Source organism: Triturus cristatus, chromosome 7 (genome assembly GCF_964204655.1).
Source record: "Triturus cristatus chromosome 7, aTriCri1.1, whole genome shotgun sequence".
Classification (NCBI taxonomy): Eukaryota; Metazoa; Chordata; class Amphibia; order Caudata; family Salamandridae; genus Triturus; species Triturus cristatus.
The window spans coordinates 1640498377-1640520617 of NC_140590.1; the positions used below are offsets into that span (position 1 = coordinate 1640498377).

A 22241-nucleotide genomic window follows, 5' to 3' on the forward strand; every position below is an offset into this window, starting at 1 on the left:
CTAATTGGCATATTGAATTTAGTTATAAGTCCCTAGTAAAGTGGTACTTTATGTACCCAGGGCCTGTAAATTAAATGCTACTAGTGGGCCTGCAGCACTGATAGTGCCTCCCACTTACGTAGAACCTTAAACATATCTCAGGCCTGCCATTGCAGCCTGTGTGTATAGTTTTAAACTACCCATTTGACCTGGCAAAATAAACCTTACCCATGTCCAAAACTTCCTTTTTAAAAAAAACATTTTTGATTGAAGAGCAAAAGGAAAAACAAGAAAAATGACACTTAATGCATACAAAAGGAAGAACATGTCCACCGGAAGCAGTCAGCTTAAGACAAAAGGAAACAAAAGAATAATATGAAAGTCATCCGTCACAGGTGATGATCCCGGGATAGATAAAACAGAAGCCATAGAAAACAGCACAATTGACAGCTCCAATAAATGTCCTATATGACCCATCTGGCTAGTGTGCCACATATAAAGCGACCGCCCATCTAAATACAGTATAAACACAAGGGGCTACAAGGATCCAAATGAGGGGCCCCACGCATACTCAAAAAACCACAACACCTCCCAGCACACATCAGTCACTGTAGCCTCCTTTTTGGCCTGCAAGGCCCGCAGTATCTATCAGTTCATAGGGGTGTATTGTATACTTTGGCGAAAGAAAGCCATGTGCCAGGCTCCGTGGTGGTCACACTTTCCATAGCATTCAGGTCCCACATCTTAGCAAGAATCATGGTTGAAGCCTCTGGGCCCTTCCAACAGAAAAGCAGCCACCATTCTAGCAGCAAGGAAGCAGTGCGTAATTAATTTGTCCGAAGGAGGGTTAAGTGGGTAGATACGCTCCTCATTTGGTACCCCAAAAAGAGCCTGGGGGGGATGGGGTCAAGCGTAATATTCAAGATCTCTGACATTTGGTGGAAGACTTGTTTCCAGAAATCGGCCACCACAGTACACTCCCACCACATATTAAAATATGTTCTGCGAGAGCCACAACTCCGCCAACAGGTGAATCTGACAGCGTAGGAGTCATTTATATGTGTTTTCTCTTTATTGGGTACAATTGGAGGTCTTAGCTGCTCTTTGCCATATAGCACCCCAATCTCCCTCTTCTATGTCCATGCCAAGGTCTCATGACCACTGTGCAATGCAGTTAACCTTAGTGATGTCTATAGGAGTTTCCAGTGTTTTGCAGCGGAGTAAGATCCCTTTTGCCCTGTTACCTCCCCTCATGACATCCTCCATTAGATGCATGTCCCACGCCCCTTTATGGATTTTATGGTACTTTCCAGCCCAGTGTATGAGCTGTGTCACCCTGTAAAGATCAGTGCGATGTAGAGAATAATTGGTTGAACTTTGGTCTCTGAGTTTGGGAACCCTGTCAACATACAAATTTCTAAGGGTAAGGTCTGCACACCCATGCCATTGCAGGATCTTCCTATCCAGTATGCCCAGAAGGAAGTCTGGGTTATCTATAATAGAGGTATATGGTGAAGGAAATAACTTAATCTGCTGAGTGCACACCGCTTTCCTTCGATGATACTTACTGGTCAGAGTAGAGGATAGCGGGCAACCTATAGCAGTAAGGATTCACTGAGGAGGCCATGGTAGATGTTTATGGGGAATTGAAGTGGATTTCTTGAATATCTTTAAATGTCTTCTGTCGTATTAAATGACTCACCAGACTTCTTTTGTAGCTTCATAAGGTTTTATTGCAGAAAACAGGAAAAGCCAAGTACAAGTGAAGTGAGGGCTCAGGATGGCTGCTCCAACTGACACAGCAGTGTTCCAGACCATCGCCCAAGAATTCCAATGGTAATAATACATAGATTACATGCACAACTGAAAAAAATGGAATTCCGTATATAACCTGTAAAACAAGAGCACTGACAAAAATCACACTTTTAGATTACTAAACCCAAATACCATATATCTCCCCCTTTAACAAGAAAAAATGAAATAAGGAAGAAAACAATTAAACCAAAAATCTACTGGGGTTCTTCTTGACTCTTGAACTTCTTCTAACAGTAGGATTCCTTTGAACATACATTTGTGTACCATGACGAAAAAATTTCTTTTGGTTTTAGCCAAACGGCCAAAATTCCACCACTGGCCATTATCAAACTTCACAGCTTGACACCTAATACTAACAATGGGTGCAGGATCTCTGAATTTTGATTTTCCCGTCTGTAGCATTAAAGGATCCTTGACACACACCCAGTTTCCAATAGCAAATTTAACCTCCTTTTTGGTGATAGGAAGTTTGGATCTTTCACATCTGCGGAGACTAGCTTCATCACTCCGAATTTTTGCTTTAATGGAATTCTCTATTACATTACATTCTTTGTTTGAAATATCCAACTTCCAAAATGGGTTAAGAGTGGAGACAGCTTTTCTTCCTTTCATTAATTCAAAAGGAACAGAACCCAAAACAGAGTGAGGAGTAGTTGTGTATGCCCACACAACATCCCTGACAGCAGTCTCACAGTCCTCTCTCGCTTTGATTGCACTCATACATTCAACCAACACTGTTGAATCGTTCAACTTTACCATTTGCTTGAGGAAAAGAAAGAGGGGTGCGAAGATGCTTGACATCCATCTTTGGCAAAAATTCTTGCATAGACACTGAAGTAAATTGTACCCCATTATCAGTTAGCAGCTCTTCAGGAACACCTTCTCTAGTAAAGATATGTTGAAGAAAACGAATGACAGATTTAGTATTGGGCTCAGAAACGCCTCTAACCTCCACCCATCTGGATAGGTGATCAATCAAAACAATGAAATATTTCATGCAATTTGGAAGAACATGAAATGGTCCTAGGAAATCCAAAGCAATTCTTTGCCACACTTTGCTTGGAGACACTGTGGGTTTGGGACATGGAGATGAAGTAGATAAATGTTTATCACTGTACAAACATTGAGTGCATTCATTCACCAAAAGCTCGACTTCACGATCAACAGAAGGCCACCAAAAATCATTACGGATTCTACGTTTGGTAGCAGTCATGCCTAAATGACCGGAATGGGCAGTTTCCAGAATTCTTCTTCTGAAACAAGAAGGAGGAATTCATTTACCCTCTCTGACTAACAACTTGCTTTCAATAGATAATTTATCGGCAACCTTACACAAAGGTTGTAAAATGGTTTCATTGGATATTTCCTTAGGCCAACCTTTCACAACAAAATTCATAACTTGCTTTAAAACTGAGTCATTTTCTAATGCCTAACACTAATCCTCCATATTTGCGCACACCACAGTGTCTTCAACAGAAGCAATAATACATTCTTCAATGTCCTCCTCCTCTTTTTCATCAAACTTAGGATTTTGGACAGGAAGTCTAGATAAGAAGTCAGCTTTGATATTCTTGCCCCCAGCTATATGTTGCACTGAAAAATTGAATTCCAAAAATTTGGTAGCAAGTCTGGCCAATCTGGCAGTGGCTTTCTTAATCTTATTGCCAGAAAGAATATCCACTAATGGCTTTTGATCCGTTCTAAGCCAAAACTTTCTCCCCCACAAATATGATTTGAATTTCTCTACTCCCCACACACAAGCAAGCATCTCCTTTTCAATAACAGAGTATCTCAACTCCACATCTTTCATCCTTCTTGATGCAAATCCAATGGTAACCTCAGAATTGCCAACCATTTGTGACAGAACAGCACCCATGCCATAAGAACTGGCATCCACAGTAATGTACAAATCATGACTTTCACCATAGGCTTGAAGTGCCGGAGCAGAAACAATGCTGTCTTTGATGAGTTGAAAATGCTCTTGGCAAATGGATGTCCAAACAAAATCAGAACCTTTTTTTTAGTAGACTTCTAAAACATTCAGTGAGAGAGGCAACATTTTTGATAGATTTCGAATAAAATTCACACAGGCCAATGAAAGAACGAAGCTGATCCTTGTCAGTGGGATGTGGTGCGTTAACAATGCCATCCACAATACTTGGTTTAGGTTTGACACCATCTTTAGAGAGAACATGTCCTAAATATTCAATTTCATTTACAGAAAAGATGCATTTATCCTCCCTAATGGTGACACAATTATTCTGTAAAATGGTCAAAACTTGCTCAATTACAACATGATGTTCTTCCTTTGATAAAGTATGAATCAAAATATCGTCTTGAAATAAATCCTTGAAACATGTCGGTCATAACCTTTTGAAAAACAGACGTGGCCGACGCCAGTCCAAATGGCATTCTGCAAAATTGAAATGTCCCATCAGGCTTGACAAAAGCTGTTAAATCAACAATTGATTCACAGAATGCAGAACAATGTCATTCATTCACCCGAGTACAGAGATCTGGGCCTAAATCCATCGTTTTTTTGCTCACCATGCCATTCCAGTTTGAACCCAGCCATATGCAAATCAGTCTTGACCCTGTGCCTCATGGGAACAGTCCAGCCCGAACTGCCAAGCCAGGTCCTCCCTGGACTGGAAACAAGCATCCTAGGACCGGCTTCGGGGTTTCACCCCTCTTCAGCCAGGATAGCTTGATTCCAGTGGCATGGAGAGCACGGGACTCACGTCTGAGCATACCCGTCCCACTCGGGGTGACAAATGCAAAAACAACAATTGATGGACAGAATGCAGAACAATGTCATACATTCACCCCAGTACAGAGATCTGGGCTTAAATCCATCGTTTTTTTGCTCACCATGCCATTCCAGTTTGAACCAAGCCATATGCAAATCAGTCTTGACCCTGTGCCTCATGGGAACAGTCCAGCCCGAACTGCCAAGCCAGGTCCTCCCTGGACTGGAAACAAGCATCCTAGGACCGGTTTCGGTGTTTCAACCCTCTTCAGCCAGGATAGCTTGATTCCAGTGGCATGGAGAGCACGGGACTCACGTCTGAGCATACCCGTCCCACTCGGGGTGACAAATGCAAAAACAACAATTGATGGACAGAATGCAGAACAATGTCATACATTCACCCCAGTACAGAGATCTGGGCCTAAATCCATCGATTTTTTGCTCACCATGCCATTCCAGTTTGAACCCAGCCATATACAAATCAGTCATGACCCTGTGCCTCATGGGAACAGTCCAGCCTGAACTGCCAAGCCAGGTCCTCCCAGGACTGGAAACAAGCATCCTAGGACCGGTTTCGGGGTTTCACCCCTCTTCTGCCAGGATAGCTTGATTCTACTGGCATGGAGAGCACGGGACCCACGTCTGAGCATACCCGTCCCACTCGGGGTGACAAATGCAAAAACAACAATTGATGGACAGAATGCAGAACAATGTCATACATTTACCCCAGTACAGAGATCTGGGCCTAAATCCATCGTTTTTTTTCTCACCATGCCATTCCAGTTTGAACCCAGCCATATGCAAATCAGTCTTGACCCTGTGCCTCATGGGAACAGTCCGGTACAAAAGGGGGTGGTGATGGACGGAGCGTCAGAACCAATCAAACACTCACACCCAGTCAACAGATCTGGGTTTGATCCATCACCGTTCTTTAGCCCACTCTGCCACCCCGGTTCAGACATGGCCATATGCAAATCAGACTGACCCTGTGCCTCATGGGAACAGTCCAGCCCGAACTGCCAAGCTATGCCTTCCCTGGACCGGAAACAAGCTTCCTAGGACCGGTTTCTGGCATTTCAGCCGTCTTCAGCCAGGCTTGCTTGAATCCAGTGGAGAAGTGTGGCTCAATGATTAGAGCGGCAGACCCTGATGCAGAGGTCTAGCCCGGGACCAGGGTTCAATTCCCCGCCTCGGCGGGTCTTGGGCTCAAAAATTCCACGGACCTGATAATTCTCACCTCAGTGCCTATTCCAATCATGGAGTCCCACTCTGCAACTCTGGGCAATATCTTGCTTAATCTCCACAACGGCCCCCACAACGCTAAGGATGCCTGGCCTCCACCTTGGGGGTGCCCAGGAGTGGACGCCTCACAGGGAAAGCCAGGATGGGTTCCACAGCGGTATTCGTACAAGCGCCTTGAGACCCTTGTGGGTGAGTAGTGCGCTATACAAGTATCAAATTTACATTTACATTTATCCAGTGGCAAAGTGAGCAAGGGACTCATGTCTGAGCATACTCTGCCAACTTATGGCGAACAAAGCGGTACAAAAGGGGGTGGTGATGGACGGAGCGTCAGAACCAATCAAACACTCACACCCAGTCAACAGATCTGGGTTTGATCCATCACCATTCTTTAGCCCACTCTGCCACCCCGGTTCAGACATGGCCATATGCAAATCAGTCTGACCCTGTGCCTCATGGGAACAGTCCAGCCCGAACTGCCAAGCTATGCCTTCCCTGGACCGGAAACAAGCTTCCTAGGACCGGTTTCTGACATTTCAGCCGTCTTCAGCCAGGCTTGCTTGAATCCAGTGGCAAAGTGAGCAAGGGACTCACGTCTGAGCATACCCTGCCAACTTATGGCGAACAAAGCGGTACAAAAGGGGGTGGTGATGGACGGAGCGTCAGAACCAATCAAACACTCTTTTTGTTGCCAAAATTGAAGTGGATTTCTTGAATATCTTCAAATGTCTTCTGTCATATTAAATGACTCGCTTTTGTAGCTTCATATGGTTTTATTGCAGAAAACAGGAAAAGCCAAGTACAAGTGAAGTGAGGGCTCAGGATGGCTGCTCCAACTGACACAGCAGTGTTCCAGACCATCGCCCAAGAATTCCAATGGTAATGATACATAGATTACATGCACAACTGAAAAAAATTGAATTCCGTATATAACCTGTAAAACAAGAGCACTGACAAAAATCACACTTTTAGATTACTAAACCCAAACACCACAGGAATCTTGCAGGAAAGTTGTGCCAAACGATCCCACAGTTTAGGCTCACAGACCCAATCTAATGCCAGAGTAATCTGGGCAGCGAAAATATAACAAGAAACGTGTTGGGACACCCAGTCCACCATCCCACGAGGAACGATAAAGAGCTGTTCTAGCAATCCTAGGCAGTTCATTGTTACGTGTGAAGGCCCATATTTTCCTTTGGATGAGGGAGATCACTGTTTTGGGGATTTGAAGCGGAAGAACTCTACAGTATATAATAGCTGCAGTAAAATTTTTATCTTAAGGCAGTGAATTCTACTCATCCAGGAAACCTTGAGTTGACCCAATTGATAAAGGTTCTTGAATATATCGAGGAGAGGTGAGATGGTAAAAAGGAACATGTCAGAGGGATCCTGAGGGTTGGATACACCTAAGTATTGGAAGCTGCTTTGCCCCCATGTAAACCCACTAGTCTGTTGAAGGCTGGATGCCTCGAGGCCAACCCACATTCCCACTAATTTGTTATAGTTTATTTTGAAGCCAGAAAAAACTCCCTAAACTCTCGTAAAGTAGCTTGGAGGGTGACCAAAGAGTCAGCAGAAGAGGTCAATAAACAAAGCGTATCATCTGCAAACATTGTGATTTTTTGTTGCATGTCACCCAATGGGAGCCCCCCTATAATATGTAAGCCATTATCCAGTTTAGTGACTGTGTTTGGAAATCCCCTCCTAATCCCGCCCAGATCATTTTATAGTTCATCCATCATCTTGCGGATATCAGCCTTACTCACCAGGGCTGCAGAATCAGATGTTGGCAGTTGTCGATGATCTACAGTTGCCATCATGTAAGTATCAGGGTCGCTAGGCTTAGTGGTTTGCAGGAGGAGTTCGGCTATGCTCAAGCCCCTGTGATGTTCTGCCTCTTGGCAGGCATTGGACGAGAAAAGGGCCACATGAGGACATTGTATGGGAGCATTGTGTGTCTGCTAAATCCTACATCACAATCAACCCCTCTAAATGGTCACAAAAAGAGGGGTGGATGTGCAGGACAGGCCCCATTCGCTCTGGGAAGAGGTAGTTGACAACCCACCATCCTGTAACACAACACCATAGTAGCGAGGAAGCTTCCATCCGGGTTGGCATCCTGAGAAAGCTAGAAACTGCCTCCCGGGTGAGCAGCTGGACAATGGTCGCACCCAAAATCAGAAGTAGATATCTCTCCACTCCCCCTAGAGGAAAAGGCGATCCCAACAGGCAGATTCAGTCAGGTTTCAGGTGGTCCTCTACAGGAGATTTGTTGTGATCTCACCACAAACCACTTTGGCTGGCGCTCAGTCAATCAACCAGTCCACCTCTGTTTAGTTCATACCCGGTACCTGCGCAGTCATCTCTGAGATTACATAGAGATGGAGTGCTCTACACCACTAGGGAAGGCCAGAGGAGGCCTGAGTTCAAACTGTGGGTGTCTGTTGCCACTGGATTCAAGCTAGCCTGGCTGATGAGGGGTGATGCCCCGATACCCGTCCAAGGATCCTTGTTTCTGGTCCAGGGAGGATCTGGCCTGGCAGTCAGGCTAGACTGTGCCCATGAGGAGCACGCTCAAGACTGATTTGGATATGGCTGGGTGTAAACTGGGGTGGCATGGTGAGCAAAGGAATGATGAATTTAACCCAGATCGCTTGACTGGGGTGAATGTTTGATTTGTTCCACATTCCGTCTATCAATTGTGTGTCTTTTACTTTTAGAAAGATGATATTTTCTTTCCATAGCTATTTTGTGCCTATAACCTGTCTCTGGTCACATGACTAGGTGTAGCTGACAGTTGGGCTTTGTGTATTCTTTCTAGACAGCCACACACAATGGGGAGCTTGTGTGTAACTGGATGGGCCCTCACTGAAAGGGTGGGTGGGAGGAGCTGGGCCCAACACCACTTAAAATTGATTAGGTTGGATCCTCTGTAGTTAGTCTGGAGCCTGGGCCAGGAAGGCAGGGCATCTGTGAACATCAGAGGCGTGCCTCTAGAAGCTTCTCCCCACCTCAAAGGCACAATTGTGTATAAAAGAAGGACCTCAGACACCAACTCTTCACTACACTTCTGGAGCTATGGGTACTCTGCCAGGAAGAAAAACTTCTGTGCTGCTACAAGGCCTGCCACTCTCCTGCACTGCTGCTCTAAAGCAATGACTGCCCTGCTGTTCTTACCTACTGCTGGCTGCCCTTTGGCTGGGTAAGAAGAACTGCACCTTCCACTTCATCTTGAACCCAGAACCCCAGAGTGACTGCAAGGGTTAGTCTGCTGGCCTGCTGGCCTGCTGGCCTGCTGACCTGAACCTCAGGGAACTAAAAGTCACCCAAACCAGCTCCTGGACCCAGCTGCAGCAAGGTCCTGACCCTCAGGTGGTGTCCCTCAGGTCCTGGACCCTTGGTGTGGCTCAGCAAGCTTAAGTCAAGTCTTTTCGTGACCTCATCACTCACACCATAATTCAGCACAAAACTCTGTCAGCCTGACTCTTCGCACTGCAGCTTCGACCACTCACGGGGACTGCTACCATGAAGCTCTGGTGACGCCCACCCATGACACTGGCCTGGTCCTCGTGCTTTGCCAACAACATCCCGCAACACTCTCCTTTGCTCCCCACGGCCCTCTGCAACACAAACAGGGTTCTTGGCATGAACGTGAGAAGGTAAACCTTCAGCAGGACTAAACTGGGACTGTATCCAACCTGTACTCCATCACAGTTGGCCTGAACCTTTGAATTTGACCCAGCCCAATTAAACCACATATCCCGAATTAGCGCTTTGTGCTGTTTCGGGTTATATTCTCTTTATTCTTTCAAAATTAATAACTCTGGTTCAACTGATTGGATTTTTGTTGTTCTCGTCTTGTTTTATTTATTAAATATTGCTGTATATTCCTAGCTTAGTGCAGAATCCTTTTGTGCGGTGTTTTCACTGTTTTAAGTGTTGCACAAATACTTTACACACTCCCTCTAAGTTCAGCCTGACTGCTTTGTGCCAAGCTAGCAGTGTGTTGAGCACAGGTTAATTTGGGGGTTGATTGTGCCTTATCCTGCCAAGGACTGGGTTGCTGTTTGACCAGGACTCATACTCCAGTTAACCAGTAACCCAATTTCTCACACCCAGGAGCTTATGTGGTTGATGACTAGAGAATATAGAGTGCTTGGGATGGCATGGTGTTAGCAATTGTCAACACATGAGCAGGTAGACTGATGTACTTTAGGAACATGCATAGAGAGTGTGAGGATCTTACAGCCTGTGAACTGACAGAGTAAAGAGTTTGGTGTCCATAGACAGCGTGAAATTTAAGAGGCACCAAGAACTGTGGGACATGAACAGACAGGTGCATGGAGAGTTGCTGTAATGAATAAAGGACTGAAGTTATGTTTGATGTACAGTGAAGAGCTTGGCGCCTTTGAACAGTGTAGGGAGTTAGGTGAACACGGACATTGGGAGATTACTGAGGGACAACAGACTAGAATTGTGGTTACATACACAGTAAGCATCAAGGGGATGGGGCCAATACTCAGCCAGTGTGAAGAGCTGTATGCAGATGGACATACGGCAGGAATTAAGTGATGGCACTGCAAGGAAAATGTGAACCTCCAGTGATAACAAATGGTCAAAGTCACTTGTGCGGAGGCATGTCACCATGAGGCAGTTTAGCTCAACCTATGCAATATCCTGTGGACGAGAAACTATAGTCAATACAGAGCACAATGAAAAAGACTAGTTCCAGATGGACAAGTAAGACAAGGCTCGCGATTGTCATCCTACTAGTTCAGCTTGTATGCTGACTACTTAACAAGACAAGCTGGTCTGGAAAATGAGATTAGATTAAAAATCAGCAGAAGAAACATTAACAACATTTAGTGGAATTATGACACATTTCTTGTAACCAAAGATGAGGCAGACATGATAAATCCATGTGAAAAGTCAAAGAACATAGTGAAAGAATGGGCCCATGGCAAAATGTAAAAAAGATTAAAGTCAAGGAAATGGGTGCAGCACCTACTTTAAAATTGATGGTGAAAGCCAAGAATGGTGGGCAGATTCTGTCTTCTGGTATCAACCATCAGTAATAAAGGTTCCTTCAGTCAGGACATACACCGCAGATTAGCACTGGGCAGAGCTGAGTTGGCTTGCAAAAGATTTTCAAATAAAGGGATGTCCCTACAAGAACAAAGATCAGGCATCTACAGGTGATGGTATTACTTGTGACTTAATATGGTTGCAAATGTATCACAACGAGGAATCAGGGCAGGAAGAAGATAGATGCCTTGGAACTGTGGTGCTTGGGGAGACTTCTAAGAATACCATGGGCCACTAGGAAAACAAACAGATGTATTCTATATTAAATCAAGACTGCACTTTCACTGGAAGCACAGATGAGTAGAGTGTAGCTCTTGTACTTTGGACACTTAGGGCCTCAGTTATGAGTCCCTACCGGCACTATTGTGCCAGCAGAACGCCACGTTTTTGATGTTCCGGTGGCCCGATGTGCCACTGGCATATTTATAAGGCCATGTAAAGCAATGTCACATGGCTTTTCATGGCCTTATAAATATATTCCTCTTTCATGCAGGAAATTGCATGAAAGGGGAATTCCATGGGTGTTGCTGTGGGTGTTCCCAGCAGCATCCATGGCTTTTTCACACTGCCTGCATTATGACAAATCGTAAATCTGAGGCAGCACCAAAAACGTACACCTCCCCAGGGGAGGAGTGAAGAATGTACAACGAGGAGAAATACCTTTATTTCTCCTCATTTTTCCTCTTTCTATGTGTGCTGCATTCTGCAGCACACATAGAAAGAGGAAAAAGCCTCGTGTGATTGTTTCTGTGCAAGAACGTGTCCCTTCCTGCACAAAAATAATCATCCCCACTACACAGACACCCTTGCAACATGGTGCACAGGTGGCTGTGTTGGCGCACGGCACCTCACTGTGCGCCAAAACATGGGAAAAGGACAGGAATGCACCATATCTAGTAGATACTGCGTATTCCTGACTTTGCCTTAGGGCAGTGCAGTAGCAAGGCGGGAAACAACCTTTACAACGCAGTCATTACTACGCACTACCTTTACAACTCAGTCATTACAACGCAACATCCTTTATATCGCATGCCATTACATCGCAGCCATTACATCGCATGTCATTACAATGCGTCACTACATCTCATGCCATTCCAACGTATTATAAGGTAAGTAATAGGGAATAGTAATTTTTACCCATACACTATCCAACACTTACCCTACTGTTGCACTCACTGGAGTGAGAATAGTATTTTTTACCCCTACACTATCCAACACTTACCCTACTGTTGCACTCACCGGAGTGGGAATAGTACATTTTACCCCTACACTATCCAACACTTACCCTACTATTGCCCTAAAAGTAATATGCTAAGGAATAGTATGCGTTGTAATGATATGCGTTGTAATGGAATGCGTTGTAAATGTAGTGTCTAAAAATGCGTTGAGATGGCATGCATTGTAATGGATGTTGCAATGTAAAAACTGCATTGTAAAGGCATGCGTAGTAAATGTTTGCATTGTAATGTCATACATTCCAGCAAGGCCTGCTGCGCTGTCCTACAGCAAAAAAAACATGAATGAGGCCCATAATGCTCAATTCCAGGCCCTTGGAAAAGACTTTGCTGCATGGAAAAAAGAGGAGGAGGACGACAAGCAGCAAGGTGGATGGACTTCATCACAGCAGCGATGAGTGCGCCTTTGAGAAGTCCTAGGGGGTCTGCAGGAGGCTTCATAGACTTAATGACACATAATAAGACAAGAAGCAAGATAGTGAAAATAATATATAATTATTTTTTAACTTTCACCTCCCTAAATAAGATTAAAAAAAACAGAGTAACCTTTTTGGAGAGTTGACATGGATGTGTGCTACCCTGCCTGCTCTAGCAGATTCGGATAATTATCCGCCTCCCTGCCTTGCCGGGAAACATGATAACATTAATTATGTGGCATCCACTTCTCCCTCTAGCTCTTTTGTATTCGTTTTTTTTTTCACAATGAAAATGTTGTACGTGGACCCCCTGGCAATTGTATGAGTAAAGAAGCAAGTGTGTGTACGTGTGAGTGTGGGTGCTTGCATGTGCATAACCCACTCTGTGTGTTCATATGTGTGAGTGTGTGAGTGCATACTTAAATGTGTGAACTATATATCATCTCACCCAGCACCTCTTTCCTTCCACAGAACAGGAGGAGGCCTCAGAGAGAAATAGAGCGATGGACAGAGAGTGCCCTGGAAGTTTAAGTAAGTAATGAACTTTCAGATCGGGGACAGGTAGGCAAGTACCTGATGTATTTGAGGTTGTAGGTGCAAAGTCTGCAAACCGGAAAACTGAAGCCTTTTTGACTACAAAACACAAAGTCACAATGTACTAGATGTACACTGTGATCTGCAAATGTGTTTGGGACTTGCAATGTACGCACTGAGACTCCATGCAAATCATTGGAAAAAGAAGCTTCAACTGGGCTCTGGTTCCTAGGGATTCAGGAGATGAGTGCAATTTTTGTTGCAAATTATAAATTTTACCCAAAGACGCACACACATGCATGCACGCATACACACACCCGTGCGCACACACACATTTAAGAGTGGTGGTAGCGTCCCCAACGCCTACTTCGTGGCGATAGAGGCTGCGCTGCGCGACCTCCTCTGGGCCGGGTCGCCCCGAATCTCATTGACTAAACTCACATTGGGGTGGTATGACGGCGGTATAGCCCTCCCTGACATTCGTAAATACTACTGGGCGGCCCATCTCACAGCGATCAATCACGGGACATATGGCGACGGGAACGACCCAGCCTACGGTATGGATAGATGGCTGCTTCCCGGAGGGAACTATGAGAGAGCACTCTACTCTAAACGAGGTACACATAATCTCACTGGCCCTACACTTCACTCGGTACAGATCTGGCACATTGCTCAGAGGAAGCTCGGATGGGCGGGAGTCCTGACACTAGCCACGCCACTCTGGGCATCTGAAAAACTGGGCAATCTGGGACGCACCAAGGGCTTCCGGAACTGGGATTTGATCGGCATCTCCCAAATCAGAGACATCTGGGGCCCCACGGGGATCCGCACGTTCGCCCAACTGCAAGACACATATGAGCTGGCACACACTGAATACTTTAGATACCTACAGGTGCGACACTCCCTACAGGCCAATATTCCATTGGAAACCAAACCACCGCAAACCTCCCCGCTTGAAGATAGGTTACTGGATGGGCATCTCCCAGAACACGCAATATCCCTAACGTACAAAAAACTAATTAACAACCCCCCCGATCTGCTTCTGCCCCTTAGAGAAAAGTGGGTCGCTGATGGGCTGGAGATAGACGACGAGGAATGGCTCCACGCTTTAGCTTCCCCCAGGGAGGTCGCGATATCAGCCCGACTGCGACTGATCCAACTCCAGCTCCTACATAGAATTTATATCTCCTGCACTAGGCTACACACAATGGGTAGGGCGGACACAGTACTCTGTAGAAGGGGATGTGGGGGTACGGGTACCTTCTTCCACGTGTTGTGGGACTGCCCTAAGATTCAACGGTATTGGAGAAGGGTGGTACAGTGTATGGAGGAGGTATGGGAGGTGGAGATTCGCCCGGAGGCCAAGAGGTGTCTCCTTAACATATGGGAGCCAACAGACCTGCCACCGAAGGGGAGGCTCTGGGTGACGCTCGGTCAAATGGTGGCAAAAAGGAACATCGCCAGACTCTGGGGAAGCTCTATTCCACCAAAACTGTCGGACTGGCACGGCGACATGGACTGGTGTATGCTGCGAGAAAAGACTGTATATATGGCAAGAGGGTGCCCCCGGAAGTGGGTGGAAGTGTGGTCCAAATGGAATGATTTCAGGGGGGGGCATTTGCGAGCCGCCTGCCGTCGAGCAGGACGGCGCAGGGGCTGTATAGGACTCCCAACGCTCCTGTTGCTCCTGGGGCCAGAGAGTGGGTGCCGTGGTCGCCCACCGGTACAGAGGAATTTATGCTGTTCGAGTGGTGACTGGTTATTGGGGTGTTGGGGGGGGAGGGTAGTTGATCGTTAGGCGCCCTGGCGCCATTGTGGTATTCTCCCTTTGTTTTATGGCTGTAACACAGGGAAAAAGGAGTCCTGCAGTATCCTCCTCTAACCAGTGAGATGCTTGCACCTTCTACCGCCGCCGTACCCCCGGGTTGACGGCACTGGGCTGTGTTAGATACGACAAAGTGCATGTGTACGAACTGCGCGGCCAGCCCGAGGGGTTGTAGGCTAAAGCTGTGTATTGTGAAACATAACAATAAAGGACTTTAAAAAAAAAAAAGAGTGGTGGTAGCAACTTTGTAGCTATAGTTATGATTCGCAGAGAAAGGAATTCCTTTAATTTTTTATTGGTTATAGTTTTTCCACCGTTTGAAGAATCTCCACAAAACTTTCCAGACCTATTGTTTTTTCCGCATCTGCTGTTGATGCAAGGTTTTGTGCTGATAAATTAAGGGGGTGCAAAAAAAAAAAACGGTAGTCCCAAAACACGTTTTTCCCAAATGCGTTTTCCACCGACTTTTTAGTCTGACGTAGTGGCAAAATGACTGAACGAAGTTTTAGAAAATTGGGCAGGAATGTAGATTTTGGTGTGGAAAGGACCGTTATTGTTATTAGATGTGAATTGGTTCAATAGTTTTTTACTAATAAGGAACAAAAAACGTAATGGTATACTGGGCTGATGTATATAGTTTGTAGTTTTGTGGTAGACAAAACACCATATTATTGGTTAATGAAAGCCTCACAAAATTAAAAGGCAGTCATATTGTTTAGACCACACTCGGGCTGTGTGCTGGGTTTCTAAGTGAGATAATGGTCATTACAATTTCTTAAGTTATAAAAAGACATGAGGCGCTTTACAAAAGTTTTAATAGTTAGGGAAAAATATCTATATTGTTGTATCCATTTAAAACAAATGTTTACGGAGTAGCGCAATACTACCTACATAGTTCCGTATTACCTATTGAGATAAAAAAAGAATTATGACAACAGACGCTCTAGGATACACCATTCCACTCCAATCTATGTCACACTACTCCACTCTACAGCACACCAGTTCACTCTATGACATGCTACTGCACTCTTCATCACTCTGCAGCATTCTACAGTACAGCACGCCACTAACTGTATGGCACGCTTCCACTCTATGACACACCACTCCACTCTACAACATGCCACTCCACTGTACACCACTCTAATCTATGCACCTCCACTCTAAGACACTGTACGACACAGCACTCTATGACATGCCACTCCACTCTTCTGTATGACACACTACTCCACTCCGAGGTCCCTAGTGAAATAAAAAAATATGTACACACATATGACAAAAGACACTCTATGACACTGTGCTCAACTCTACTGTAAGACACTCCATTCAACCACTCTCCAGTCTATGACACTCTACTCCACTCTATGCCACTTAACTCAACACACTCTACTCCACTCTATGCCACTTAACTCAACACACTCTACTCCACTCTATGCCACTTAACTCAACACACTCTACTCCACTCCATGCCACTCTACGATACATGAAAACTCTGCGATATTCCACAAAGTTCTGCAAACGGGCGGAAACAAGCAGGTAATGCTGCTCGCGCTGATTTTTAGCGCCGGGAGCTTGTTCCATGCTGCAGAATCAGTGCAAACGGCATCGTGTGTGCCAGAGGGTGCTGTTTCTTTGCTGCTGCTCGAGTAATATTTATCGTGAAGTGACAGCTTTCTTACCGCGAACGGTGGCAAAAATATGTATTAAGAAAATCACATTGGGTGCCGTCTATGCACCTGAAAATAGAACTAGGCGACGCCAATTCTCACTTGTGCTAGCAACTTGCGATTTGCTAGTAATCATGATGTTATAGGTGCCAAAGGGCTTCTGGCCATGGGGTTGATATGCAATGGAAAAATTGAAGATGTCAAAGGATTTCTAGGAGCTGTGGAGGCACAAAAGGTCATATATATATATATATATATATATATATACAAAGCATTTTGGAGGTCGCAAGTAGCCCAATTTGCAGAATCGAGCCGTTTGTGACAGCAAAAAGCATTTTTAAATGTTCAAAAGCGAAATTTTGATTCAGTAACTTGTTACCGAATTGCAATTTGGGTTTATTTGAAAGGTGCATGATTAGGTCGTCCTTTCCAAATACCAATTCGCAGTGGAATGTATTAATGTTTTGCGACTGCATTACGGTCACAATTTTTTTTTTTACCAACTACTGGAAGGTAGTGGTAATCATTCGCAAATGGGAAGGGGTCCCCATGAGGCCCCTTCCCCTTTGAGAATTTAAAAAAAAAAAACATTTTTAGTAGTTCCGTGGACCACTGCCTACTGTAAAAAAATGAAACTTAAAAGTTTAATTTTTCTTTTGAAACGCATCCCATTTTTCTTTCAGGAAAACAGGCTGCATTTCAAAGAAAAACGTGTTTGCTGGATTAAAAAGCAATCACAGACATGGTGAACCTATGATTGCTCTGATTTTAAATGTGTCACAATTTGCAACCTTGCTCGTTAATATTCATGAGGTAGGTCAATTTGCAACCCCACTAGAAATCACTATTTTAAAATATATTCTTTAGCACATTAGGAATTGTTTTTCCAAATTGCAATTCGGTAAGAATCACAATTTGTAAATCACTATTCCTAATTTCTGTGCATATGGTCCATGGAGTCATGTGGATGCTAGAAGGAATCAAACACAATTGGGCGGTGCTAAGAGACGCGAAAGGCGCAGGGGGTCCTGGAAGAGGGGTATAGGAGCTGGGAGAGAACTGGGGGAGATATTAATGGCTATGGTGACTGATGCCATGCATTACAAGACTGCTTTGGCGGCTGATGTTCTTATGGGTGTATTTTTTATCATTCCCAGAGGAAAGATCAATGCACCACAGCCAGCTCCCACCTGCGCCTAAAAAGCCAAGGAAAACCTCCCCAAAGTCATTGCCAGGAAATCCAGTCAAGAGGTACCTGGGTGACCGTGGGCTGCGATTTGGCCCTGCTGGAGTGGCAGGGGTCCATAAAAGCCCCCTCCCAGCAGATAATCTCTTCGAGAGATCCGAGAGGACACACACAGAGGATGAAGATGTTGGGCCCCACTGCAGGGTGCAATGGACAGACCAGATGAATGGGGGCCTGGGGAGACCCCTCTCTCCATTCCAGAGTCATGCTGACCAGGGGTCTGCACCGGACAGAGATGGAAGCCCCAGCCAGAGCAAGGGCAGCAGTGGCACAGGTGAGTGAGCGAGTTAGATTAGTAAAAGTGAGTAAGGACGAATGAGTGAGTAAAGGAGTGAATGAGGACAGCAATCTTAGAGTTACAGGGGAGTAGGCGATGGAGTGAGTGAGTGCAACAATGTCAGGGGTACAACTGACTGAATGAGGACAGTAATGTCAGGGGTACAGGTGAGTAAGTACGACAATGTCAGTTGTACAGGCATGTGAGTGGGCACCACAATGTCATTAGTATAGATGAGCGAGTAAGCGAGTAAGTGAATGAGTTAGTGAGTCAGTATAGCAATTTTGGTGCAGGTGAGTTAGTAAGGACAGCAGTATCTGTGATACAGGTGAGTGAGCGAGTGTGTGTGTAGGTGAATTGAAATTTAGGTAGTTGTGTTTTGAGTTTAAAAGTTGATGATGAGAGTGTGGCACATATAAGGGTCATGGATAGGAAGATATTTCAGAGGAACCGACTTACAGTTTTGAGTTCCTGAGTTGCTAGCCTTAGGAATTTGTTTTACCATCACAGCCGACACAAGACAACCTGGAATACTGGAGAAGTGGTACAGTACCAGCACCACTAGAAATTATTGTTAGTAGGGAGCAACATTTTTGTTACACTAGTGTAATCTCACTTCACTTTAGTAATTTCTTGTTAAATTTGTTATGTCAGATTCCAATAATTATACAATTATGCCACGTCGTGTAATTACGTGCTGTTCGTGGTAAAACATTTGCACAAGCACTGGTGAACAACGCAAACAACCAATATGCGAGCAGCTGCTGTTTGCGCCACTTGTGATTGTGTGCAACTTTTTCTAGCACAAAATACATCTTCGTGTCCAGCAAAGATGGATTTTGTGCTAAAATATAGCGCCAAATGTTGGTTTTGCATTTCACCTGATTTCATGCAATTTGGCTTAATTTTACAGCATTTTGTATAATTATGCAAATACAAATTACACGAGTTTTACACACCCCTAGTGGCCACCAATAGTGAGTAATTGTGAAGAGCATAAGCACACATCTGTGTTTGTATGATTAGTGTAAGCAGCACAGTACAGCCTTCACCTGAAGTGACACACTTAATTTAAAGTAATTTTGCATTTGGTTTGCTTTGTCTACATATACCCAGTTCCAAAGCCCATTACCCTGTCTATTCACACACTATTAGTGTATTACATAGTGACATACATTGATATTGATGGTAGATGGTATTGATGGCAGATGAGGCCCATCCGATATGGCCATCTTCCTGCCTTGTATAACCTCATAGACCCACTTAGTCGCAGTCCCTGTCTTTGTTACTGATGTTTTAAGGCTGTTAGTGTGGACTGCATGTCCATATGTGTCTTTGTGCTTGTGTATACATGATATAGGTAAAGATATATGGATAAAAATAAATTTGTTGAAGGTAGGCGACACTAGGTCCACGATTTTGCCAATTTTCCTCCCTGCTATGAATTCATAGCCTTTAGACTCCACCTTTAACTTTTGGTTTGACACTATTTACCTTGACACTATAGTAATACCTTATATACAGAACTAGGTGTATGTGTTGTGTTAATGCACACGTGTGTATATGAATGTGGCACACCTGTCCTGTCCATGTTCCTATTGTCTACAACACTAGCTGCAGTCACCGGCTATGTCTATGCTTCTGTACTATAATGTCATTGTAAGAGAGAGGGCTGAATACATTACAATAGTCAGATGAGACTGGACACATGTAATTAGATTTCCCATCTTTCTTCCTCCTCTAACCTTAAAAACCCATTTTATGCCCTAATTCTAATTTTTCTGGATTTTGATGCAGGGATACTCTCTGATTCCGGCTGGTATCCCTGCGTCAACATTTGATGATCACAAATGTTATCCCCAGAAAGGGGAATCAAGGAAGTAGCCAGAAGAATAAGGTTGTGGGAAGTGATCCCCTGAGTGGAAACAGGGTAAAAAATTATGCACTCAAACCATGATTTTAAAATAATTTGGCGAAACAGCAATTTTTTTCATGAGTTCTTTCCATCTTTTTTATTTCATTCTTCATTTCTATTTTCTTTTTCAGTTATTCATTTGTTAGATCTTTTGTCCTTTACCATTCTTTCCTTCTTTCTATTCTCCTTTGAATTGTTGTTTCTTTCGTTCGCTGCATTTTTATTTCATTCTCCCATCTCCTTGCTACCTTCCTTCTTTATATTGTTATTTCATTCTTTCAGCTTTCCCTTCCTTGTTTCCAACCCTCTTTCACTTTTTTTCCTATCTCCTCATCTTCCTGCCCCTCCCTCACCCCTTTTTAGGTCGAGCCTGAGTTAGCACTCATGCACTGCTCTGGGAGACTTGTTGTTGTGGAGTATGTAAGAGAAGCTCCGCCCACTCTCCACCCATATTTTTCATTGGCTAGTGTCATTGTCCGGAAATTGAACTGGGGTGGCAGAGTGGGCTAAAGAACGGTGATGGATTAAACCCAGATCAGTTGACTGGGATGAGTGCTTGCAATCCGTCCATCATTTCCTTTGGTTTTTGCTTTGTTCGCCATAAGTTGGCAGGGTATGCTCAGACGTGAGTCCCTTGATCACCTTGCCACTGGATTCAAGCAAGCCTGGCTGAAGACGGCTGAAATGCCAGAAACCGGTCCTAGGAAGCTTGTTTCCGGTCCAGGGAAGACATGGCTTGGCAGTTCGGGCTGGACTGTTCCCATGAGGCACGGGGTCAGACTGATTTGCATATGGCCATGTCTGAACTGGGGTGGCAGAGTGGGCTAAAGAACGGTGATGAATTAAATCCAGATCAGTTGACTGGGGGTGAGTGCTTGCAATGTTCAACACTCCGTCCATCATTTCCTTTGGTTTTTGTAGTGGCATTGTCCTTCATAAACGCTGGTTTAACTCGTTGTTAGGGTTGTTATTCCCTCCTTGGTACCACCTTGTCTGCATTTGTAAACATCCATCGCGACTGGCCCCTTTACTTCGGATGTGACAAGGTGAATCTTATTAAGTTTGTAAGCACTCTTTTCTTTAATGTGTTTCTCCTACTGCAGGCATGACGTGCTTTCCTCACCATGCGCACTTTCACTTTCAAGCCACCCCGGACAATGGTGGCCGCTTCTTTGAAGTTAAATAGATCTCACATTTACAAGAGTTTGAGCTATTGCCATTGTAAATGACAATAACTTAAACTCTCGTAAATGCCTGATCTATTATATTGCAAATGCTTGTTATTTATTAATCTGTTTCTGAACAGTTCTACTTGTGTGGTGTTCAGGCAGTAACCGCTGTAATCTGGAAGGTGGCGCTGCGCACCCCATTAGGGCCTTGTTTCTGCTAACAGTGACTCAGCAAAACAATCAGAGGCCGCAACGTCGTCTGTTTTCCGTCTCTGCAGGCCTTTAACCTCTTCTGTGCCCATGACGAGATAGTCTCGTCATGAAGCACGGTTGCGCTGTGCCCATGACGAGACTATCTCGTCATGAACCCCACCCACTAATGCAATGCCCGGCACAGGAGGGGGAAAGGGCGTGGCACTGAAGGGGTTAAGATTGTTAAAGAGCCTGTGACCGATGGCGCCCCCCCCCCCCCACTCCATGAAAAGCAGGGACCCATCACACTGTTTGCAGACAGCTGGCTGCTGAGCTCTCAGGTGCACGCTACAATGCATCATATTCCGGGGTCCGAGAAACAGCTGTCCTCGACAGGCCCACTACCTTTCAGCCATTGGATGGGCATGTATTCCCAAGTTAACGCGCCAAAAGAACATTTTCTGTGTAAACATGACTTTCTTCGCCCCCATTACAGCCGGGTTTGCGCTCATTTGCATGAGCCATGGCAGGAACGGACATACTCGACTCAATTTTATAGCACAAGGGGGTTTGGGGGGCAGCCGCCCGGGCACATTGGGAGGGGCTTGGCTGGCCTGCCCAGCCATTTTGTATATTTTTGGGCTGTTTTTGTGTTTGGGCTGTTTTTGGGCTACAGACCAATTATAGTCCAATTGTATAAGGGACTCATTCGCTCTTTCTCAGCCACCATTTTAGTTTCTGGTGACCTGGTGGCTGGGAGCTGGGTAGGGTGCAGAAACCATTTTCCTTCTCTTCCATCCCTCTTTTTATGAAATTAGGGTTCCTGGGTGGTTTGTTTTTCTTTTTCTTTTTCGGGGGGACGCATTTGTTGAGGAAAGGGGCATACTTGGCAATTTAT

At 44.9% G+C, this 22241-nt stretch overlaps 1 protein-coding gene across 1 annotated transcript in view; it reads left to right on the plus strand.

Annotated features, from left to right (window-relative positions):
- The window catches only part of LOC146812608 (uncharacterized), a 180231-nt gene that overhangs the window by 106705 nt on the left and 51285 nt on the right, over positions 1–22241 (plus strand). The window contains exons 2-3 of the mRNA XM_085614610.1: positions 12993–13052; positions 17702–18064. Of these exons, the coding sequence (XP_085470736.1) occupies positions 12993–13052; positions 17702–18064 (423 nt within the window). The remainder of the gene's footprint in view (positions 1–12992; positions 13053–17701; positions 18065–22241) is intronic.